The sequence below is a fragment of the Panthera uncia genome, chromosome B1 (assembly GCF_023721935.1).
Source record: "Panthera uncia isolate 11264 chromosome B1, Puncia_PCG_1.0, whole genome shotgun sequence".
In the NCBI taxonomy this organism is placed as follows: Eukaryota; Metazoa; Chordata; class Mammalia; order Carnivora; family Felidae; genus Panthera; species Panthera uncia.
Window position 1 is genome coordinate 120,463,975 of NC_064811.1, and position 18,948 is coordinate 120,482,922.

An 18,948-nucleotide genomic window follows, 5' to 3' on the forward strand; every position below is an offset into this window, starting at 1 on the left:
CCAGGCCTCAACATCTTGAAGAGCCCTGAGGCTTTACTCTTTTTTCTAAATACAGTCTCTCCTTAGGTGAGTCAATCCAGTCAACAGGCTTAGAATATCATCAGTATATTGATAACCCTCAAAATTTGTATCTCCAATCTAAACCTTTCCCCAAGAGCTCCAAGCTTCTGTAGTCAATTGCCTAATAAACACCTCACTAGAATGCTGATCTAAAAACTAATGTATTTGACTCATAACTTTGTTTTGACCAAAAAAAAAGTATTTATTTCCCCACACACACTATCAACTTAGGAAATACTGAATTATTCTGCCAGACACCTAAGAGTCACTCTTGAATCTTTCCTTTCCCTTAGTAAGTCATAATTTTTCCCACCTCTAAAAATACATCCCAAGCCATCATTTCTCTCCATTTTCAACCATCAACCTAGTCAAAAACATCATCATCTGGCATAAATTACTATACTAGCCTTTCTTTCCCTGGTCTTCACCATTACTCTACCACCAACCATTATTTTTCAGTGGCCATGGTGATTTTATTTTTTTAAACTCTGTATCGGATCATCTCACTTTCCTGCTTTACATCTCCAGTGGTATCTCTTTGTATTTCAAATCTAAATTGTACTTCAAATCCAAATTCTACCAGAAATTCATAATCTGACCATGTCTAATTATGTCTCCAACCTCATGCCCTCCTTACCCACTATCCACTAGTCACACTAGACTTCTTTCTGAACCTCAAACGTGCCAAACCATTTAGCTTAGAGCCTCTGAATTACCTGTTTCCTGTGTCAGAGAGATTCTTGTCTGAAATCTTTGCACAATGGATTCTTCCTAACATTTATATCTCAGCACAAATTTCATTTTCCAAGAAAGGCCTTTCTTGATCTATTTCTTATACTGCTGTTTTATTCTCACCAATGCACATACTGCTATTCAATGAGAAATTCACTCAATGATCACAATTGTCAGTTATAGCGTGAACTTAAAAAGATTTAAATTTAGTAACTTTTTTAAAGAAAAACAGAACTTATACCATTGAATTATGCCTCTAAAATTAATTAATAAAAGCAATGCCTTGGTAAAAGATATAAATCAAGTGGAAAATATATCCTGGAAGATGTTCACAAAATACAGCCTCACTAAATCCTTATTTTTGTTGGCTTGTAAAGTATCAAATATAGAGTCAAACATAGAGGATGTACCTATTTTTCCCCTTAATTTTGTTTCCCAACCTGGTATGAATTTAGTGCTTACGGAATTAAATGATTAAGTTACTCTAATAAGACTCTCTTATAATGCTAGCGGCCACACAAATCTGACCTTCAGTTTTTCCAGTCTCTTGGGCAGAGACTGACAATTGTGCTGAATTGTGGAATTGTTTTGTGATGTGTCTTCAATTAAGCTGAATCTACTAAATACATTCCAATTTTAATCTGAGTGAAATATTGAACCAGTATTTCCAGAGACAGAATAATAACTTTTCAAAGCTCTATACTACTACCACACTATAGCAGGCAAGTAAATTTGTACCTCCAACAAACTGTTATTAACATTTTGAAAGTTTATTAAAATTCTTCCATATGTCACCTCTCACCTGAATTCTTACACGTCTTTTAAACGACTTCTTTGCCGCTAACCTTGCTTCACTTCAATACATCCTCTACACTTCTCAAATATGAACAAATACTGTTTTACTCTGCTACTTAAAGTTTTTCAATGGCTGTATACAGTAAAGTGTCAACTGTTTAACAATGATCAGGCCTCTACCTAACTAGCTTTGCCTATGCCACTTCCCTCTGTTCTAGTTTTACCTAAAATTTTTGAATGAGCTTTGTTTTGTCTCAGCTGTACACCTGTGTGCATACTGTTTCTCTTGCCTTTATGTCCTTATTCGGTGAAACGCTATTCTTACTCCATCATGTAAGATAAGCATCTCCATGAAGCCTTCCCTGATCTGTTAGGCAGAATCAATCACTTCCCTTCTCAGCCACTACTACACTGAGCCCATGCTTAGTAGAAAGCAATACGATACCACAGAACCTGACTGCCTTGAATCGCAGGATTCCCACTAATCCCATGATCGCTATCAAATTACTTAATCTTTCTGTACTATCGTTTCCTCATTTGGAAAATGATAAAAATAACAGCAGATACTGCATATACACATAAAGTACTTAAAACATTTAGTAAATGCTAAATAAAAGTTATAAATTATTACACTGTAAAATAATGCCTAGTTTAAAGCTATAATTCCTCCATTAGACTGTAAACTCCAGGATGTAAAGCCAGGATTCTATGCTTTTATCTTTTACTAACAGTATTATAGATTTCAGCAACTGTCTGCTGCCTAAAAATGAAAAATACCTGACCATAGCAAAGCAAAAGCTAAACAATTAACCTTCTCATTAATTGCTATTTCTCATTAATAAAGAGTAGTCATTCTTTTTTTTTAATGTTTATTTATTTTAGAGACAGAGAGACAGAGCACAAGTGGGGGAGGGGCAGAGAGAGTCAGAGACAGAATCTGAAGCTGGCTGCAGGCTCTGAGCTGTCAGCACAGAGCCTGACGCGGGGTGTGAACCCACAAACCATGAGATCATGACCTGAGCTGAAGTCGGACACTCAACCGACTGAGCCACCCAGGCACCCCAGTCAGTCATTCTTTATGTATAACCATACAATGGTATTTAGTGAAATACCCAAAGGTGATGGAAGTAAAATGTATGACACAAAACTGATGAACTGCATCACTTTTGTACCTAACACATTTTGTAGCAATCCCACCACTCTCCTGGCGGAGAGTGTTAGCTATTGTTCTCTTCTGTACCTCCAAGATGTCAGAGCAGTGGGGCATCTTCAGGGAGCCAGGTATGTGTTGCCCTCCGCAAAATTCATAGCATAAAAGGATGTGAATGGACATTGATTTATACCCCATTATTGACACAGTAAGCCACCAGTTTGAATTATGCTACTAGGTCAAGCAATGGGAAGTGTTTGATTTGAGCAAATTCACAGAACTATTTGATACTATGAAGAATATTAGAAACTTCTGAAGCAGTCCAGGATGTAGGAAGCTGGAAAAAGGCATCACTCCCATTCAAACAAGAAGAAGCTAGATAAATTACAAACTCATAATTTTCCTCAAAAACATGAGAGCTTGAAACAACACAGCAACCCAAAAGCCTAACACCCAAGAAGGGGCAACTCTCAGCCTCAGGAGAGAAAGGATATATAGCTTTTCCCAACTGTGGTAGAGCATGGGAGGAAGGAACAACGACCAAATAAACTAACATGAGACATAAGACAGAACTTTAACAAATTGCTAAAGGCCAAGTGTGGGCTAGCATAAAAGTACAGCAATCTTGGTAGTCCCAAATATAAAGTGAACTCACATTGACCCTCAGACTCTTTCCAAGGGCCCTCACCACATATATGAGAGCAGGAGACTAGAAAGGCTACTTCAATGGTTGCCTGAAGAAGGGAAGTGACCACCACTGCAGGAAAAGCAAAAAGCCCCACCCTCCCTGCCAAACCCTTCTCTCCAACAGAACAAAGGACTTAAGCTGCTAAGGAATGAGCATCAAACCTACTGACACCAGGACAGATAAGACCCATCCTTGCAGGGAGAAGATTAAAAGAAAAAAAATCCTCTATGCCTGGGGTAGAGGCAAGAAACAGTCCTTCCTCTGGGGGTAGGGCAGAGGGCAGAAACTCTCCCACAAAAGACTAGCCACAGATACAAGGCAGAGTTTGGCTATCACACATAGCAAGGACCAAAATGCTGAGAAAGCCCTACCTTGGAGGCCAGGCACACAAGAGATGGCTAAGATTGAAGCTGGACCAGGAAACCAGAGAAGCCCTACCTCTCATTCCCTACACTGAGTAACAAGGTATAGCATTCTACAGCTGAAGGCAGGGAAAGAGCATGGAGAGACACCCTCTGAAGCACAGAGGTACAGAGATAGCTGAAAACTGAAAGTGGAGGAGGAACATTAAAAAACTCCTCTTGTGGGGGGTGGGGGGTGGGCACAGTTAGTAGAGCTTGCAACTCTTGATCCCAGAATTGTGAGTCCAAGCCCCATGTTGGGTAAAATATATTTTTAAAAATGGGGTGCCTGGCTACCCAGTCAGTAGAATGCGTGACTCTTAATCTCAGGGTCCTAAATTCAAGCCCCACAGTGAGCATGGAACCTACTTAGAAAAGAAAACAAATAAAAAAATAACTCCTCTGGTTGGAGAACACAGGCAGTAACCTCTTTGACATCAGCCATAGCAACTTCTTTCTACATATGTCTTTTGAGGCAAGGGAAACAAAAACATAAATAAATTATTGCAACTTCGTCAAAATAAAGAGCTACTGCACAGTGAAGGAAACCATCAACAAAACTAAAAGGCAACTGATGGAATGAAGGAATATATTTGCAATTGACATATCGGGTAAAGGGTTAATATCCAAAATATATAAAGAACTTGTAGGGGGGCCAGGGTGGCTCATTTGGTTAAGCATCTGACTCTTGGTTTCAGCTCAGGTCATGATCCCACAGTTCATGGGTTCAAGCCCCACGCTGGGCTCTGTGCTGGCAGTGCAGAGCCTGCTTGTGATTCTCTCTCTCTCTCTCTCTCTCTCTCTGCCCTTCCCCTGCTCACCTGCTCTCTCCCCCTCAAAATAAATAAATAAAAACTTAAAAAAAAAAAAGAACTTGTAAATCTCAACACTCCAAAAATGAATAATCCAATTAAAAATGAGCAGAAGACATACAGATGGCCAACAGACACATGAAAAGATGCTCAGCATCACTGATCATCAGGGAAATATAAATCAAAACTACAATGAGATATCACCTCACACCTGTCAAAATGGCTAAAATCAACAACAGAAGAAATGACAGATGTTGGTGAGGATGTGGAGAAAGGGGAACCCTCTGGCACTGTTGGTGGGAATGCAAACTGGTGCAGTCATTCTGGAAAACAGTATGGAGGTTCCTCAAAAAGTTAAAAGTGGAACTACCCTTTGATCTAGCAATTGCATTACTAGGTATTTACCCCCAAAATACAAAAATACTAATTTAGAGTAATATACACGCACTGATGTTTATAGCAGCATGATATATACAATAGCCAAATTATGAAAACAGCCCAAGTGCCCATCAACTGACAAATGAAAAAAGATGTGGCATATATATATATACATACACACACACACACACACACACACACACACACACTAGAATATTAGTCATAAAAAAGAACGAAATCTTGCCATTTACAATGACATGGATGGAGCTAAAGAGAATTATGCTAAGCAAAATAAATCAGTCAGAAAAAGACAAATACCATATGATTTCACTCATATGTGGAATTTAAGAAACCATACAAATGGGCCAAGGGGGAAAAAAGAGAGAGGCAAACCAAGAAACAGACTCTTAACTATAAAGAACAAACTGATGGTTACCAGAGGGGAGGTGTGTGGGAAGATGGGTTAAATAGGTGATAGGGATTAAGGAGTGCACTTGTTGTGATGAGCACTAGGTGATATATGGAAGTATGGAATCACTATATTGTACACCTAAAACTAATATTATACTGTATGTTAACCAATGGGAATTTAAATTAAAAAAAGACAAAAACCTCTTCTGGCAACCCCACCACCATTAAGCACTGGGCATATTTAGAGGAATTTGAACCCTGTGAGGTACTGAAGGTAACCACACAAAACAAAACAAACAAAAAACCAGGTCAATTCCTAACTAACTCAACCCCCACAATAAAGGACTGACAGTAGAAAAGAAGTATCCATTTCAAAGTGTAACCACCATTTCTCTCAGTATCCACTAACATGATATTTAGCATTCAATAAAAGATTAGGACACTCAAACATGCAAGAAAAACAATATTACTAAAAGGCAAAACAATCAATAGAAATACACTCAGAGATGACCCAGATGTTGGAACTACTGGACAGAGACTTCAAACAACTATGATTAACATATTCAGGAATCTACGGGAAAAGATAGATGAAATGTTTGAACAAACAGGAAATTTCAACAGAGATTAAAAACTTCTCAGGAGTCAAATGGAGGGTCAGCTGGCTGGCTCAGTCAGTGGAGCATGTGACTCTTGATCTCAGAGTTGTGAGTTCAAGTCCCACGTTGGCTGGAGATAACTTAAAAAAAAAATATTTCCAAAAAAAATTTTTAAAGGGTCAAATGGAAAAGCTATAAATAAAAAACCACCATATCAGAGATGAAACTCAACAAAGCCAAAGAAAGAAGTAGTGGACTTGAAGCTAGATCAATAAAAAAATATCCAGAGGAAAACAAAATGAGAAGAAAAAAAAAAAGTGGAAAAAAAAAGCACCTAAAAGCTATGGGACAATAACAAACAGTTTAGAAAAATCAAATAGTCTAGCATATGTATAACTGGATTCATAGAAGGACAACAGAGAAGAAACGGAGCAAAAGAAATACTTAAAAAAATAATGACCATGAATTTTTGTAAAATAATGCAAGACATCAAACCAGAAGATGCAAGAATCTCAGTGAATCTCAAACAGAATTAAACACACACACACACAAACACACACACTCTGACACATCATAATCATTCTACTGAAAAGCAAAGATCTTAAAGGCAACTAGGAAAAAGCTACATTAACTACAGCAGATTTCTCTTCAGAAACTATGCAAGCCAGAAAATAATGGAATGACATCTTTAAAGTAGTAAAATAAAAAATCTACCAACCTAGAATTCCATGCAGGGAAAATATACCACAGTACTAAAATCAAAATGAAAAAATTTTCAACCAAACATTGCTGGCAGACCTACAATACATAAATATGTTAAAGAAAGTTCTTCAGGTAAGAGGAATATGATACCAGATAGAAGACTTGAATCTATTAAAAGAAATTAAGTTCCAAAAACTGAAAAAATTAATAAAAAGTAGTTTTCATTTCTTAATTGCTTCAAACTATAATTTACCTTTTAAAACAAAAATAGCACCAATATATTCAGCAGTTTAAAATATGCAAAAGTCAAATGTATGACAAAAATGGCATAAAGGATTAGAGGTAAAAATTGCAAGTATCCTTTTGAAGGATTCATATACCGTACCTATGGTGGTATACTACTATGAAGTGATGATTAGAGATATATATTGAAATCCTTAGGGCAGGGGCGCCTGGGTGGCTCAGTGGGTTAACGTCTGACTTCAGCTCAGGTCATGATCTCACGGTCCGTGAGTCCGAGCCCCGCATCATGTTCGCTGACAGCTCAGAGCCTGGAGCCTGCTTCAGATTCCGTGTCTCCCTCTCTCTCTGCCCCTCCCCTGCTCGCGCTCTGTCTCTCTGTCTCTGTCTCTCTCTCTCTCTTTCTCTCTTAAACATAAAGATTAAAAAAAAAAAAATTAAAAAAAAAAAGGAATCCTCAGGGCAACCACTCAAAAATATCAAAAAGGATATATAACCAATAATGTTAATAGTGGAGATAACACAGAATCATAAAAAAAATACTGAATTTACCCAAAAACAGGAAAAAAAAAAAAGAGAAAAAACATCAACAGGAAAAAAATAAGGAAAATTCCAAGATAGTAGTTTTAAATCTAATGACATCAAAAATAATGAATAATTATAAATAAATAATAACCAACAAATGCCTCTCAATTAAAAGATGAAGAATAACAGATTAAATTAAAAACCAAGGGGTGCTTGGGTGGCTCAGTCAGTTAAGCATCTAACTCTTGATTTCAGCTCAAGTCATGATCTCATGGTTCATGAGATCAAACTCCTCATCAGGGTCTACACTGACAGTGCACAGGTTTAAATAAATTAAAAACCAAGACCCAGTGCTGTCTATGAGAAATCCACTTCAAATATAAAGATATATATAGTTTAAAAGGAAAAGGAAAAACATCCAGCTTCCAGTCTGACACATAAAAAGCTTGGAAAATGTCATTTTCATCCTCACAATAACAATGAAAAGAAGCCAAACCTACTGAAAAATCAATAATACATCTTAGGTCTTAAAGAGAATTCAGGTCACAGGGCAAACCACCACCCAGGAAACTGAAAAAACAAAACAAAACAAAACAAAACACAGAATCACAGCTTACCGGAAGTAGCAAATGCTGCTGGAGTCAGCAACTGGTAGGAAAACTTTAAGAGTAATTGACTAATTGCTGGCAACTAAGTGTAGACTAGGTTGAGAGATAAAAACTCCTAGAAGCCCAACCTTAGGAAGAGCTGCACCTTTTCAAGAATTTTACCTCTAGGAGCCCCACCAGGTCCCCTTCAAAGTAAAGATCAAAGAAAATTCTCCAGTGCTTCCTGCAGAGGTAGCAGAAAAGTAATCACTGTGAAATACACCCAGAGCATCCTGCTGTCCTTAGCAAAGATCTGTCTTCTAGGAAAACTGTTTTCAAATCTAACCAACGTGAGTTTTACTACAGCCTAGCTGACATGGAAGAAAAATACCCAACTCCAGACTCCTCTAGCCTTCCTGTCTCCCATATAAGTGGGGTGTAGGGAAAGTTGAGAAGCACTTGTAAAGGTCACAGCTATGGAAATAGACCTACTAAAATTCTATGATCTAGTCACAGGATTATAGAACGCTTCTGTTCCCCCTACAACTGACCATCATATCAGCAGGGCTCCTATATAATATCAGAAGGTTACAATTCAAAGAACTGTAAGCTTAGACTCCATTTAATGAGCCTCTAGGGAAATCCAAAAATAACAAGGAAAACAAAAACAAGGACACCTAAAGAATTTTAAATTCTGAATCTTAGCCTTTACCCATCAGGCAGAAAATCAATAAGGATATAGTTGAACTGAATAGCACCATCAATCAACTTGATCAAATTGACACTTATTGATTAGTTTATCAGGTGTCAACAGAATATGCAAGCTTCTCAAGAATACACAATTTTTGTCATACTCATATATAAATAACATTCACAAAGATGGACCACATTCTGGCCTATAAATTATACACAAAAATTTAAAAGAATAGAAATCATACAAAACAGGCTCTCAAACAACAACAGAATTAAACTAGAAACCACTAACAGATAACTGGAAAATCCCAAAATATTTGGAGATTGAGCAACATATGAATCAAGGAAGAAGTATCAAAAGAAATCGAAATATCTGAAACTGAATTAAAATGAAAATAAAAGTTACCAAAAAATTATAGAATGCAGTAAGAGCACTGCTTACAGAGAAATTTATAGCATGTAGTATGTATGTTAGAAAAGAGAGATTTAGAATCAGTAATCTAAGCTTTTACCTTAAAAACCAAGAAAAAGAAAAGCAAATTAAACCCAAATAAGCAGAAGAAATAATGTAAATTAGAGCAGAAACCAATGAAACTGAAAACAGGTAAATTAATAGAGAAAAAGTCACTTAAACCACAAGCTGGTTCTTTGAAAGGTCAATAAAATCAATAAACCTCCAGCCAGGCTAACCAAGAAAAAAAGAGAGAGGACACAAATTACTGGTATCATTGACAAAAGAGGGGTCATGCCTACTAATCACATGGATAATAAAAAGGAAACTAAAAGAGTATTATAAACAATTCTACGCTCACAAATTTAATATCTTAAATAAAATGGACCATTTCCTTGAAAGACAAAATCTAACAAAAGTCACACATGGAGAAACAGATCATCTGAATAGGTCTATATCTACTATAGAAATTGAATAAAAAATTAATAACCTTCCAAAAGAAATCACCAGGGCTAGGTGGTTTCACTGGTGACTTCTATCAAATATGTAAAGAAGAAATAATACCAACTCTCTACAATTTCTTCCAGAAAACAGAAGCATAGAAAATATTTCCTAACTCATTGTATGAGGGCAGCATTACCCTAATACAAAAACCAGAAAAAGGGATTCAAAGAAAGTTAAAGAACAGTATCTCTCACAAACACAGATGCAAAAATCCTCAAGAAAATATTAGCAAAAGGAAACCATGTATAAAAAGAATTATAAACCACAACTAAGTGGGATTTATTCCATGCATGCAAAGCTGGTTCAATATTCCAAAATCAATTAATGTAATCCATCATATCAACAAGCTAAGGGAAAAAAAAAACCATATGATCATATCAACAAATATACAGAAAGAATCTGACAAAATCCAACACCCATTCAACATGAAGTCTACCAACAAACTAAGAATCCAAGGTAACTTCCTCAACTTTATGTATCTATGAAAAAACCAACAGCTAACACCATACTTAATAGTGAGAAACTAAAAAGTTTCCTCACTGAGATCAAGAATAAGACAAGGATGTCCCCTCTCACCATTCCCATGCAACGTTATATTGGAAGCCTTGGCTAACACAGTAAGACAGGAAAAGGAAATAAAAGGTACAGATTGGGAAGGAAGAAATAAAAACAAATTCTACTCCTACAAATTCTACAGAATTTTGCTCCTAAGAATTTACCCCCCCAAATGAAAACATATGTCCACACAAAAACATGTAATGAATGCTTATAGCAGCTTATCCATAATCACCAAATATGAGAAGTAATTTTAACTATTGCTGCATAACAATTACCCCAAACCTTACCAGCTTAAAACACCAAACATGCGTTATTTCACAATTTCTATGAGACAGAAATTTGGGAGGAACCTGATTGAGCACTTTGGTTCAGGAATGTTCAGAAATTTGCAGTCAAGTTATCTAAACCAATTAATTATCTGAAATCTTGACTGGGGCTGGGGGATCCATTCTAAGATGGCTTGATCATCTGGCTGTTGACAAGAAGCCTCAGTTCTTCATTGGCTACTGTCAGGAAGCCAGAGCTCCTTGCCACACAAACCTCTTCACCAGATCCCTTGTTTCCTCACAAAATGGCAGCTGACTTCTAGTGAGTGATCAAAATGAGAACAAGGCATAATCACAATGTCTTTTTTCAATCTAATCTCAGAAGTCACATACTATCACCTCTGCCATATTCTACCAGTTCCAGAGACCAATCCTGACACACTGCAGGAGAAGTCAACATTAAGGCATGAATACCAGGAGACAAGGATCACTGGGACCATTTTGGAAGCTGGCTACCACGAACCTAGATTTCCACTAACTGGTGAATAGGTAAACAAATTATGGTATAACCATACAGTGGCACAGTAATCAGCAATAAAAAGGAACAAACTACTGATATATGTAACAGCATGGAAAAAATCACAAATACTAAGTGAAATAGCCAGTCCTAGAAAGCTACATACAGTGTGATTACATTTACACACATTCTCGGAAACGTATAACCAGAGGGATACAAAACAGATCAAAGGCTGTCAGGAGCTAGGAAGGGGGCAGTAGAGTGACTACAAAAGGGCATGAGGGAATTTTTTTAGATAATGGAAATACTCTATATTTGATTGTGATGGTGCTTGGAGTTTGTTAAAATTCACACAACTATAACACCTAAAAAAGGTGAGTTTTATTGTAAATAAATTATACCCCAAAAATTACTTATAAAAACAGAGAGAAAGGAATCCTAAGAGGAAACAAGAGGCTTGGTTGGGAATATTGCTATAGCAGTCTTAATGTGTAAATAACAAGTTTCCAAAGGAAACTTTGGAAAATGTTATTAAACCAATAAAATTATAATTAACGTTACTCAAGCTAAAAAACTTTCTCTGAGCTTAAGTCTACAGATTGAAAATGCCCATCAAATTACAAGTTAGACAGATGAGAGAAAAGATACACATGTATCCTGGCATATCCTGGCAAAAGTCTTGAACTTTAAGAATAGAAAAGTTTAGGGGCACCTGGAAGGTTCAGTTGGTTGAGGATCTGACTTTGGCTCAGGTGATGATCTCATGGTTTGTGGGTTTGGGCCATGTATCAGGCTCTGTGCTGACAGATTGGAGCCTGGAGCCTGCTTCAGATTCCATGTCTCCCTCTCTCTCTGCCCCTCCCCCACCTTCACTCATGCGCTTGCTCTCTCTCAAAAATAAATGAATGTTAAAAAACAAAAAAAAAAGTTTAAGTGCTTCCAGAAAGAAAGAACAAGTTACTTAGAAAAAAAGAGAGACAAGCATAGGCTTTCTTATTTGCAACAAAAAGGAAATAATGATATAGTACCACAAATTTTTGAGAAGAGGACCACGACCCAAAAATTCTATCCCAATCAAGAGTAAAATAAAAAATAAAAAAATAAAACTTTTTAAAAGAAAAAGGGGTGCCTGGATGGCTCACTCAGTTGAACATCTGACTCTTGATTTCAGCTCAGGTCATGATCTCAACAGTTTGTGAGTTTGAGCTCTGCATCAGGCTCTGTGCTGACAGGGCAGAGCCTGCTTTGGATTTTCTCTCTCTGTCCACCCCACTCATGTGCTCTCTCTCAAAAATAAATAAATAAACTTAAAACAATAAAACATAAACTCTTTAAAAAAAAGAGTAAAATAAAGTTATCTATAAAAAAGAGTAAAATAAAGTAAAATAAAATAAAATAAAATAAAGAGTAAAATAAAGTAAAATAAAACAATAAAACATAAACTCTTAAAAAAAGTAAAATAAAGTTATCTATATATCTAAAATATATATATATAAAAAAGTAAAATAAAATAAAGTAAAACAAAGGAACATGCAATGACTCAAAAAATGTATCACCCACCTATCCCATCTAGAGAGATAACCAACAAAAAATGCTCGCCAAATAATTAAATCATTGCAGAGATAGAGGAGGATAAAGAAGAGACCTTATGAAACCTGCAGTTAACTTAAAGTGGAATTAGTAAAACAAATGGGAAGAAATATATAACAAATGAAAACTCAATTAATTTAGTTTAAAATTAAAATAAACCATCTAAACAAAAAAGAATATTAAAGCCAGTCCTGTGTACAAGGAAACTGTAAATAGTTATCACAAACAACTTTTTTGGTTTTTGTTTTGTTTTGTTTACCTGGTTTGCACGATGAGAGTGACCAAACAGCTTGTGACCCAATTTCCCGTACTGTTCCAGTCCTTTCCAACTGCTTAGGGTCAGCACCAGGAGGTGTCTTGTTTGGTGTGGTCATTTTTAAAATATTCTACGAAGAAAACAAGAATATCCACATTATACCATGACCTGAGTTTCTTTCTACAAAAGGTAAAAATTAAAATTTAGTAGCAAAATGGATCACTACCCTTGATATTAATCATCTATTTCTCAAATGAAGTTAACCTAACTCAACCACTATAATTAAAAAATCTTAGGAATTCAATTTTTGTTTCTAAAATATATTATGATTTACAAGATGTGCAAACAGTAGAGTATAATAGTCAAAAGAGCATGGGATCAGAGTTTCAACTTCAGCCTCTCCTTTAACTAGCTTAGACTTCAGGCAGGTCTGGGCTTTATTTCTTACCTCTAAAAGGGGCTGACTTGATCTATAATTCCATAATGCTATACAATTCTATACCTCTCTGAATAAAAATTCTTTTTTTTAAAAACGATTTTATTTTTAAGTAATCTCTACACCCAACGTTGGGCTCAAACTCACAACCCCAAGGTCAAGAGTCGCATGCTTCACCAACTAAGCCAGCCAGGTACCCCTCTGAGTAAAAGTTCTTAATTCAAATGAATTTTTTTCTTTAGAGAAGTTAAACTGAAATATTCGTATTCCAGGGGCGCCTGGATGGCTCAGTAGGTTGGGCATCCGACTTTGGCTCAGGTCATGAACTCGCAGTCCGTGAGTTTGAGCCCTACGTCAGGCTCTATGGTGACAGCTCAGAGTCTGGAGCCTGCTTTGCATTCTGTGTCTCCCTTTCTCTCTGCCCCTCCCCTGTTCACGATCTGTCTGTCTGTCTCTCTCTCTCTGTCAAAAACAAACTTTAAAAAAAATCTAGAAATATTCTTATTCCAGGAATATGTAAATATCCGTTTCCATTTTTTATTTAGCAAATGTAAACTTGTTTTTGATAACTTTTTATTAAAATATAATATACAGTGTTATATTAGTTCCAGGTGTACAACATATGATTCAACAATTCTATACATTTCTCTGTGCTCATCACTGTAGGTTTACTCTTAATCCCCTTTATGTGTCTCACCCATCCTCCCATCCACCTCCCCTCTAGAAAACTGTTCTCTGAATTTAACAGTCTGTTTATTTTTTTCTGCTTGTTTTGTTTCTTAAATTCCACACGAGTGAAATCATATGATATTTGTCTTTCTCTTATTTCTTATTTCTCTTATTTCTTTCTTATTTCAGACTTATTTAATTTAGCCTTATACCCCCTAGGTCCATCCATGTGGTTGCAAATGGCAAGACCACATTCTTTTTTTATGGCTAGTATTTCATAATGTGTGTGTATCTACCTATCTATTTATCTATCTCTCTCTATGTGTGTGTGTATACCACATCTTCCTTATTCATTCATCCACTGATGGACATTTGTGTTGCTTCCACATCTTGGCTATGGTAAATAATACTGCAGTGAACACTGGGGTGCATATATCCTTTCAAATTAGTGTTTTTATTTTCTTTGGGTAAATTACCTAGTAGTGGAACTACTGGATTATATAGTAATTCTATTTATAATTTTTTGAAGAACTTCCATACTGTTTCCCACAGTGTTTGCACCAATTCACATTCCCTTCAACAATGCACAAGGGTTCCTTTTTCTCCAGCATCGTTGCTAACACTTCTTATTTCTTATCTTTTTGATTCTACCCATTCTGACAGACATAAGGTGATATCTCACAACAGATACATGAAAAGATACTCAACATCACTAATCATCAGAGAAATGCAAACAAAACCACAATGAGATACTGGTCTCCATTTTAAATAGTCCATTAAGTGAAACAGAAAAATCACTTCTCCCCACTAGTTGTCAAAAGTTTAACTTATGTGTGCTCTTGCCAGAGAAGATAATGTCAGAAAAAAGGTTTCAAGGCGTAGAAGTGAATAACTGACCCATTCTAAACCCAAAAATTTACTGGAACTTTCTCATCTTTTGTTAATCTTGGTAAGTCTATGCAAACATGAAAAAAAAAAAATCTTTGGGGCCCCTGGGTGGCTCAGTTGGTTAAGCATCTGACTTTTGGCTTCAGCTCAGGTCATGATCTCACAGTTCATGGGTTCCAGCACTGCACCAGGCTCTGTGCTGACAGCACGGAGCCTGCTTGGGATTCTGTCTCCCTCTCTCTGTGCCCCTCCCCTACTTGCTCTCTCTCTCTCTCTCTCTCTCTCTTTCTCTCAAAAATAAATAAACAAACATTTAAAAAATATTTTTAAAAAAATATCTGATAGTGAACATGTAAAACAGCTTATGTGGTGCAAAGTTACAGATACTGAACATTGTTATATATGCTATTATAAACCTGGCCCAGGGAGACTGGGTGGCCTCAGTCAGTTAAGCAACTGACTCTATTTCAGAGTCAGGCTCTGCACTGACAGCAGGGAGCCTGCTTGGGATTCTCTCTCTCTCTCTCTCTCTCTCTCTCTCTCTCTCATAAATAAATAAACTTAAAAAAAAAAAAAAACTTGGCCCAATATTTCAGTATACCATCTCCTTGACACCTTTTAGATTTCAGTTGTTTCCTAATCTCAACACAGCTCTTGATACTTATTAAACAATAGTAGAGCCACTAGACTGTAAAATCCAGAAAGGCCTGAGACTTAAATGCTCAGTTAGCAATTTACTTAACGAATAAATGGATGAACGAATAGGTGCAGTCCTAAGCTAAAGTATTTGCCTTCTGCAATTTAAGTAAGGTCTAGGATGAGACAAGTAAACCTATGACTGTCACTATAAGCTGAATGTCCAGTCATTGTCAAATATGCAAAAATGTTAAATTGTCAAAAAAAAAAAAAAAGCCATCTCTACATAGGAGCAGAATTCAACTGCCTGCTTTGATACTGGACGCCACCAAGTGGAAAAAACGCGGAGCTCGGAAAAACCTGGGTTCCTGGCCACTCCGTTCAGAAGAAACTGAGGCCAAGGAGAGAAGGCCACGGCCAGGAGTACCTGGACCACACTCTGCTAGATACCTCTGCTAGAAATACTAGAATGGGCAATGGCTCTCCAGCGGCCTTGAGATCGCGAGCGGAAAAGGGGATTGAGAATAGGGATGAGAACGCATCTGCTTACGAGAGAACCATTCTCCAGGACAGGGCGGAGGAGAGAAGCTCACGCCCTTAGAACTTGCAGACCCGGCTTGCCGCAACCCACCTTTTTAAGATACCCTGCAGCTCGGTGCCACTCCCACTCAGGACAGCCCGGCTTTCCCACAGACGTTAATTTGGAGTCGCAGGACAATGACGTCAGTTCTCGCCAGGGCTCCGCCTGTCGCTCTCTGTCGCGCGCGCGCACTGCGTCCCTAAGGCATGCGCGAGGCGGTGGTTGAGCACCGCCATTTTGGCCGGTGGCCGTAAGAACACGCTGTGTGAGAGAGAAGTGAAAGGAAGAACTGACTTGGCTTCTGCGCTCTCCTCCGCAAGGGAGTCGTTTTCTCCAGGTACCTGAATGGCCCGGGAGGGTTTGGCCGTTAGCTGTGGTCTCCCACGATTTAAAGACAGTAGGGACGTTGTCTGAGAGCCTTTGGTGAGGCCTCTGGTGTCAGCAGTGAAGGAGGCAGCGGCGCGTGGCAGCCGGCTCGGGAGGGACAGCTGGAACCGCCGAAGCGCGGACGCCGCGGAGGGCTTAGAGGTGGTCGCGCATCCCCTCCAGCTGACCTGGCTCTTGGCCACTGTTGCCAGCCACCTCCCGCCAGGGGCTACGAGAATGGATTTAGATGCCATCTCAGAGATGTAATCTCCACCGTCTCCACTCCCCCTTTACTACTCTTCTTGCCCTATTACAGAGAAGAAGGCAACTTCAGAACTCAAAGCATCGTCGTTTCCCCCCCACCTCCCATCCTTACCCTGACACAGTAAAATGGACTTATTGGCACATGTGCGTATTTGATTATAGGAAGTCGTGGCCTTTTCTTCCTCGGCTTTTCTGGTGATTATGGAATGAGTCATGGCATTTTGCCGTCTTTACAGAAATGATGGCCAGTTGTATCTCTCCTTTTCTCATAGAGCAACGTGTATTCGATTATCCCAAGTAACCTCCCAGTTGAATGCTTTTAGCTTTTTTGGTGCGCTTTTATAGCACTTGGTACTTTCTTCTTGGTGACTTAACTTGTTTTCCCCTTAAGTCTTAAATTGCATGAGATCAGGGGCGCATTGGTTCGTACCTTGTAGACGCGAAGTCCAAAGCCTATTCTCACATCCCGTAAACTACATAAATGTATTTTCTCTTATTTTGTGTATGGTAGTCCGTAACAGTGAGAAATAACTGTCAAAACAGTGGGGAGGGATGTGGGAGGGTTTTTTGGGGGTGTTTGTTTTACCCTCTCTTCCACAGAGACTGCTAGTTAGGCATTTATGATAGTGGCATTTGCGTTGCATTTCTCAGTACGTTTGTCTCCTATACTGAGAATATTCATCCTATATCAGCTACCTAACAACAGTGCTTTGTCAATATTAGCGAAGGGCTCTTATCTGTATTTGTATCAAAAAGGGTGTTTTTTTTCACGTTAAAAACCTTGTTAGCTCCATAAAAATTTTTTTTCAGGAGAACATTTAATATGGTTTCTGGGGGAAAAAAAAGTGGTATTTTGTTGTCCCTTCTAAATGTCTTCAGTGTAGGATTCTGAAATCAGAGTTGTGCACCACTCCCAACTTACATGTTTTATAAGACTAATAACCTGCAATAACCATAAGTTGGGATATTTTATGTGATACCAAGCATCATTTGTTAAGAGCAATCTTTTAAGTGCTTTCACATAGTGTTATAATAATTTTGGTTTTAGACTACAAATGCTTTTCATAATGCCTCACTTCCTTTTTTCTTGCCAGCTGGAAGAATAACACTGAGGGTCATTGTTTGAGTACCTATTTTGAAAAGTTTGTATTCAGATCTGAAATATCTTCACATTTCTCTTTGTTTCCAGAAGTCTGTTACTAAACTCTACCTTCCCCTACCCAAGCCTTACAGCCTGTATCATTCTCATTGAAAAAGAAAGTAGGGAACCCCCCCCCCCGCCAATTCTTGAAAATAATATACGAATTTAATCAGTAGTGTTTACACAAGTAACAGTTATACAAAGATTCTGTATTTCTTATTCTTAAACGTATTATAACTTATCACTTGCTTACATAAATCTGCTTATTAGTCATCTCGGATATGTTTTTATTTTTCTATAAAAGTCATCTCACGTTCACTTAGTTTTTAAAAAGGTTTTTTTTTTTTATTTATTTTTTTTATTTTTTAAAAAAAATTTTTTTTTTCAACGTTTTTTTTTTATTTATTGTTGGGACAGAGAGAGACAGAGCATGAACGGGGGAGGGGCAGAGAGAGAGGGAGACACAGAATCGGAAACAGGCTCCAGGCTCCGAGCCATCAGCCCAGAGCCTGACGCGGGGCTCGAACTCACGGACCGCGAGATCGTGACCTGGCTGAAGTCGGACGCTTAACCGACTGCGCCACCCAGGCGCCCCTAAAAAGGTTTTTTGAAATATTAGATGAAACACTTAAGTAGTTTGACAGAAATAAAGTTGAACATAAACAATTTTGTTATGAAAGATTTATCCTCTAAAATGAACTTCATGACATTCATTCATCGGATAATTTGTATGGTGTCCAGCTTTATTTTAATAACTAACAAATCTTCAGTTTTCAGGGAGTTGTAACTTACAATGAAAGCTTTTTTTGTAGCAATTCAAAAGTCATTTTATTTCTTTCTCTTCTAGTCTTTATGAAAACTAGACCAGCTTTTAAAAGGGTAATGGGTCCAGAAGTTACCATTACCATTCTGTTTATTACATAAATACTTAGTCTCCTTTGGTTGATTTTTTTTTTTCTCACTACATACTTTAGCGGATAGCTGTTGCTATGAAATATTGGTAATTTGCAATATTTCTGAAGTCACTATAACCTATAGGAAAACTATTTACTATTT

The 18,948-nt window shown here is 37.5% G+C and overlaps 2 protein-coding genes across 6 annotated transcripts in view; one reads left to right on the forward strand and one right to left on the reverse strand.

The window, feature by feature from the left end:
• The window catches only part of ANAPC10 (anaphase promoting complex subunit 10), a 261,798-nt gene extending 245,475 nt beyond the window's left edge, over positions 1-16,323 (reverse strand). For 4 of the 5 annotated variants that reach the window (XR_007457915.1, XR_007457914.1, XR_007457913.1 and 1 more), the window contains exons 1-2: positions 16,173-16,230; positions 12,916-13,042 (exon numbers count right to left, since the gene is read on the reverse strand). Coding sequence is in view for 2 of the 5 variants with exons in the window: in XM_049631196.1 (XP_049487153.1) it covers positions 12,916-13,030 (115 nt within the window). In the remaining 3 variants the exon portion in view is untranslated. Of the gene's footprint in view, positions 1-12,915; positions 13,043-16,172 lie in introns of all 5 variants that reach the window. The other variant, XM_049631195.1, reaches the window with a different exon arrangement.
• Positions 16,324-16,352: 29 nt separating this feature from the next.
• The window catches only part of ABCE1 (ATP binding cassette subfamily E member 1), a 33,020-nt gene continuing 30,424 nt past the window's right edge, over positions 16,353-18,948 (forward strand). Inside the window, exon 1 of the mRNA XM_049631194.1 lies at positions 16,353-16,458. The gene's annotated coding sequence lies outside the window, so the exon portion shown is untranslated. The remainder of the gene's footprint in view (positions 16,459-18,948) is intronic.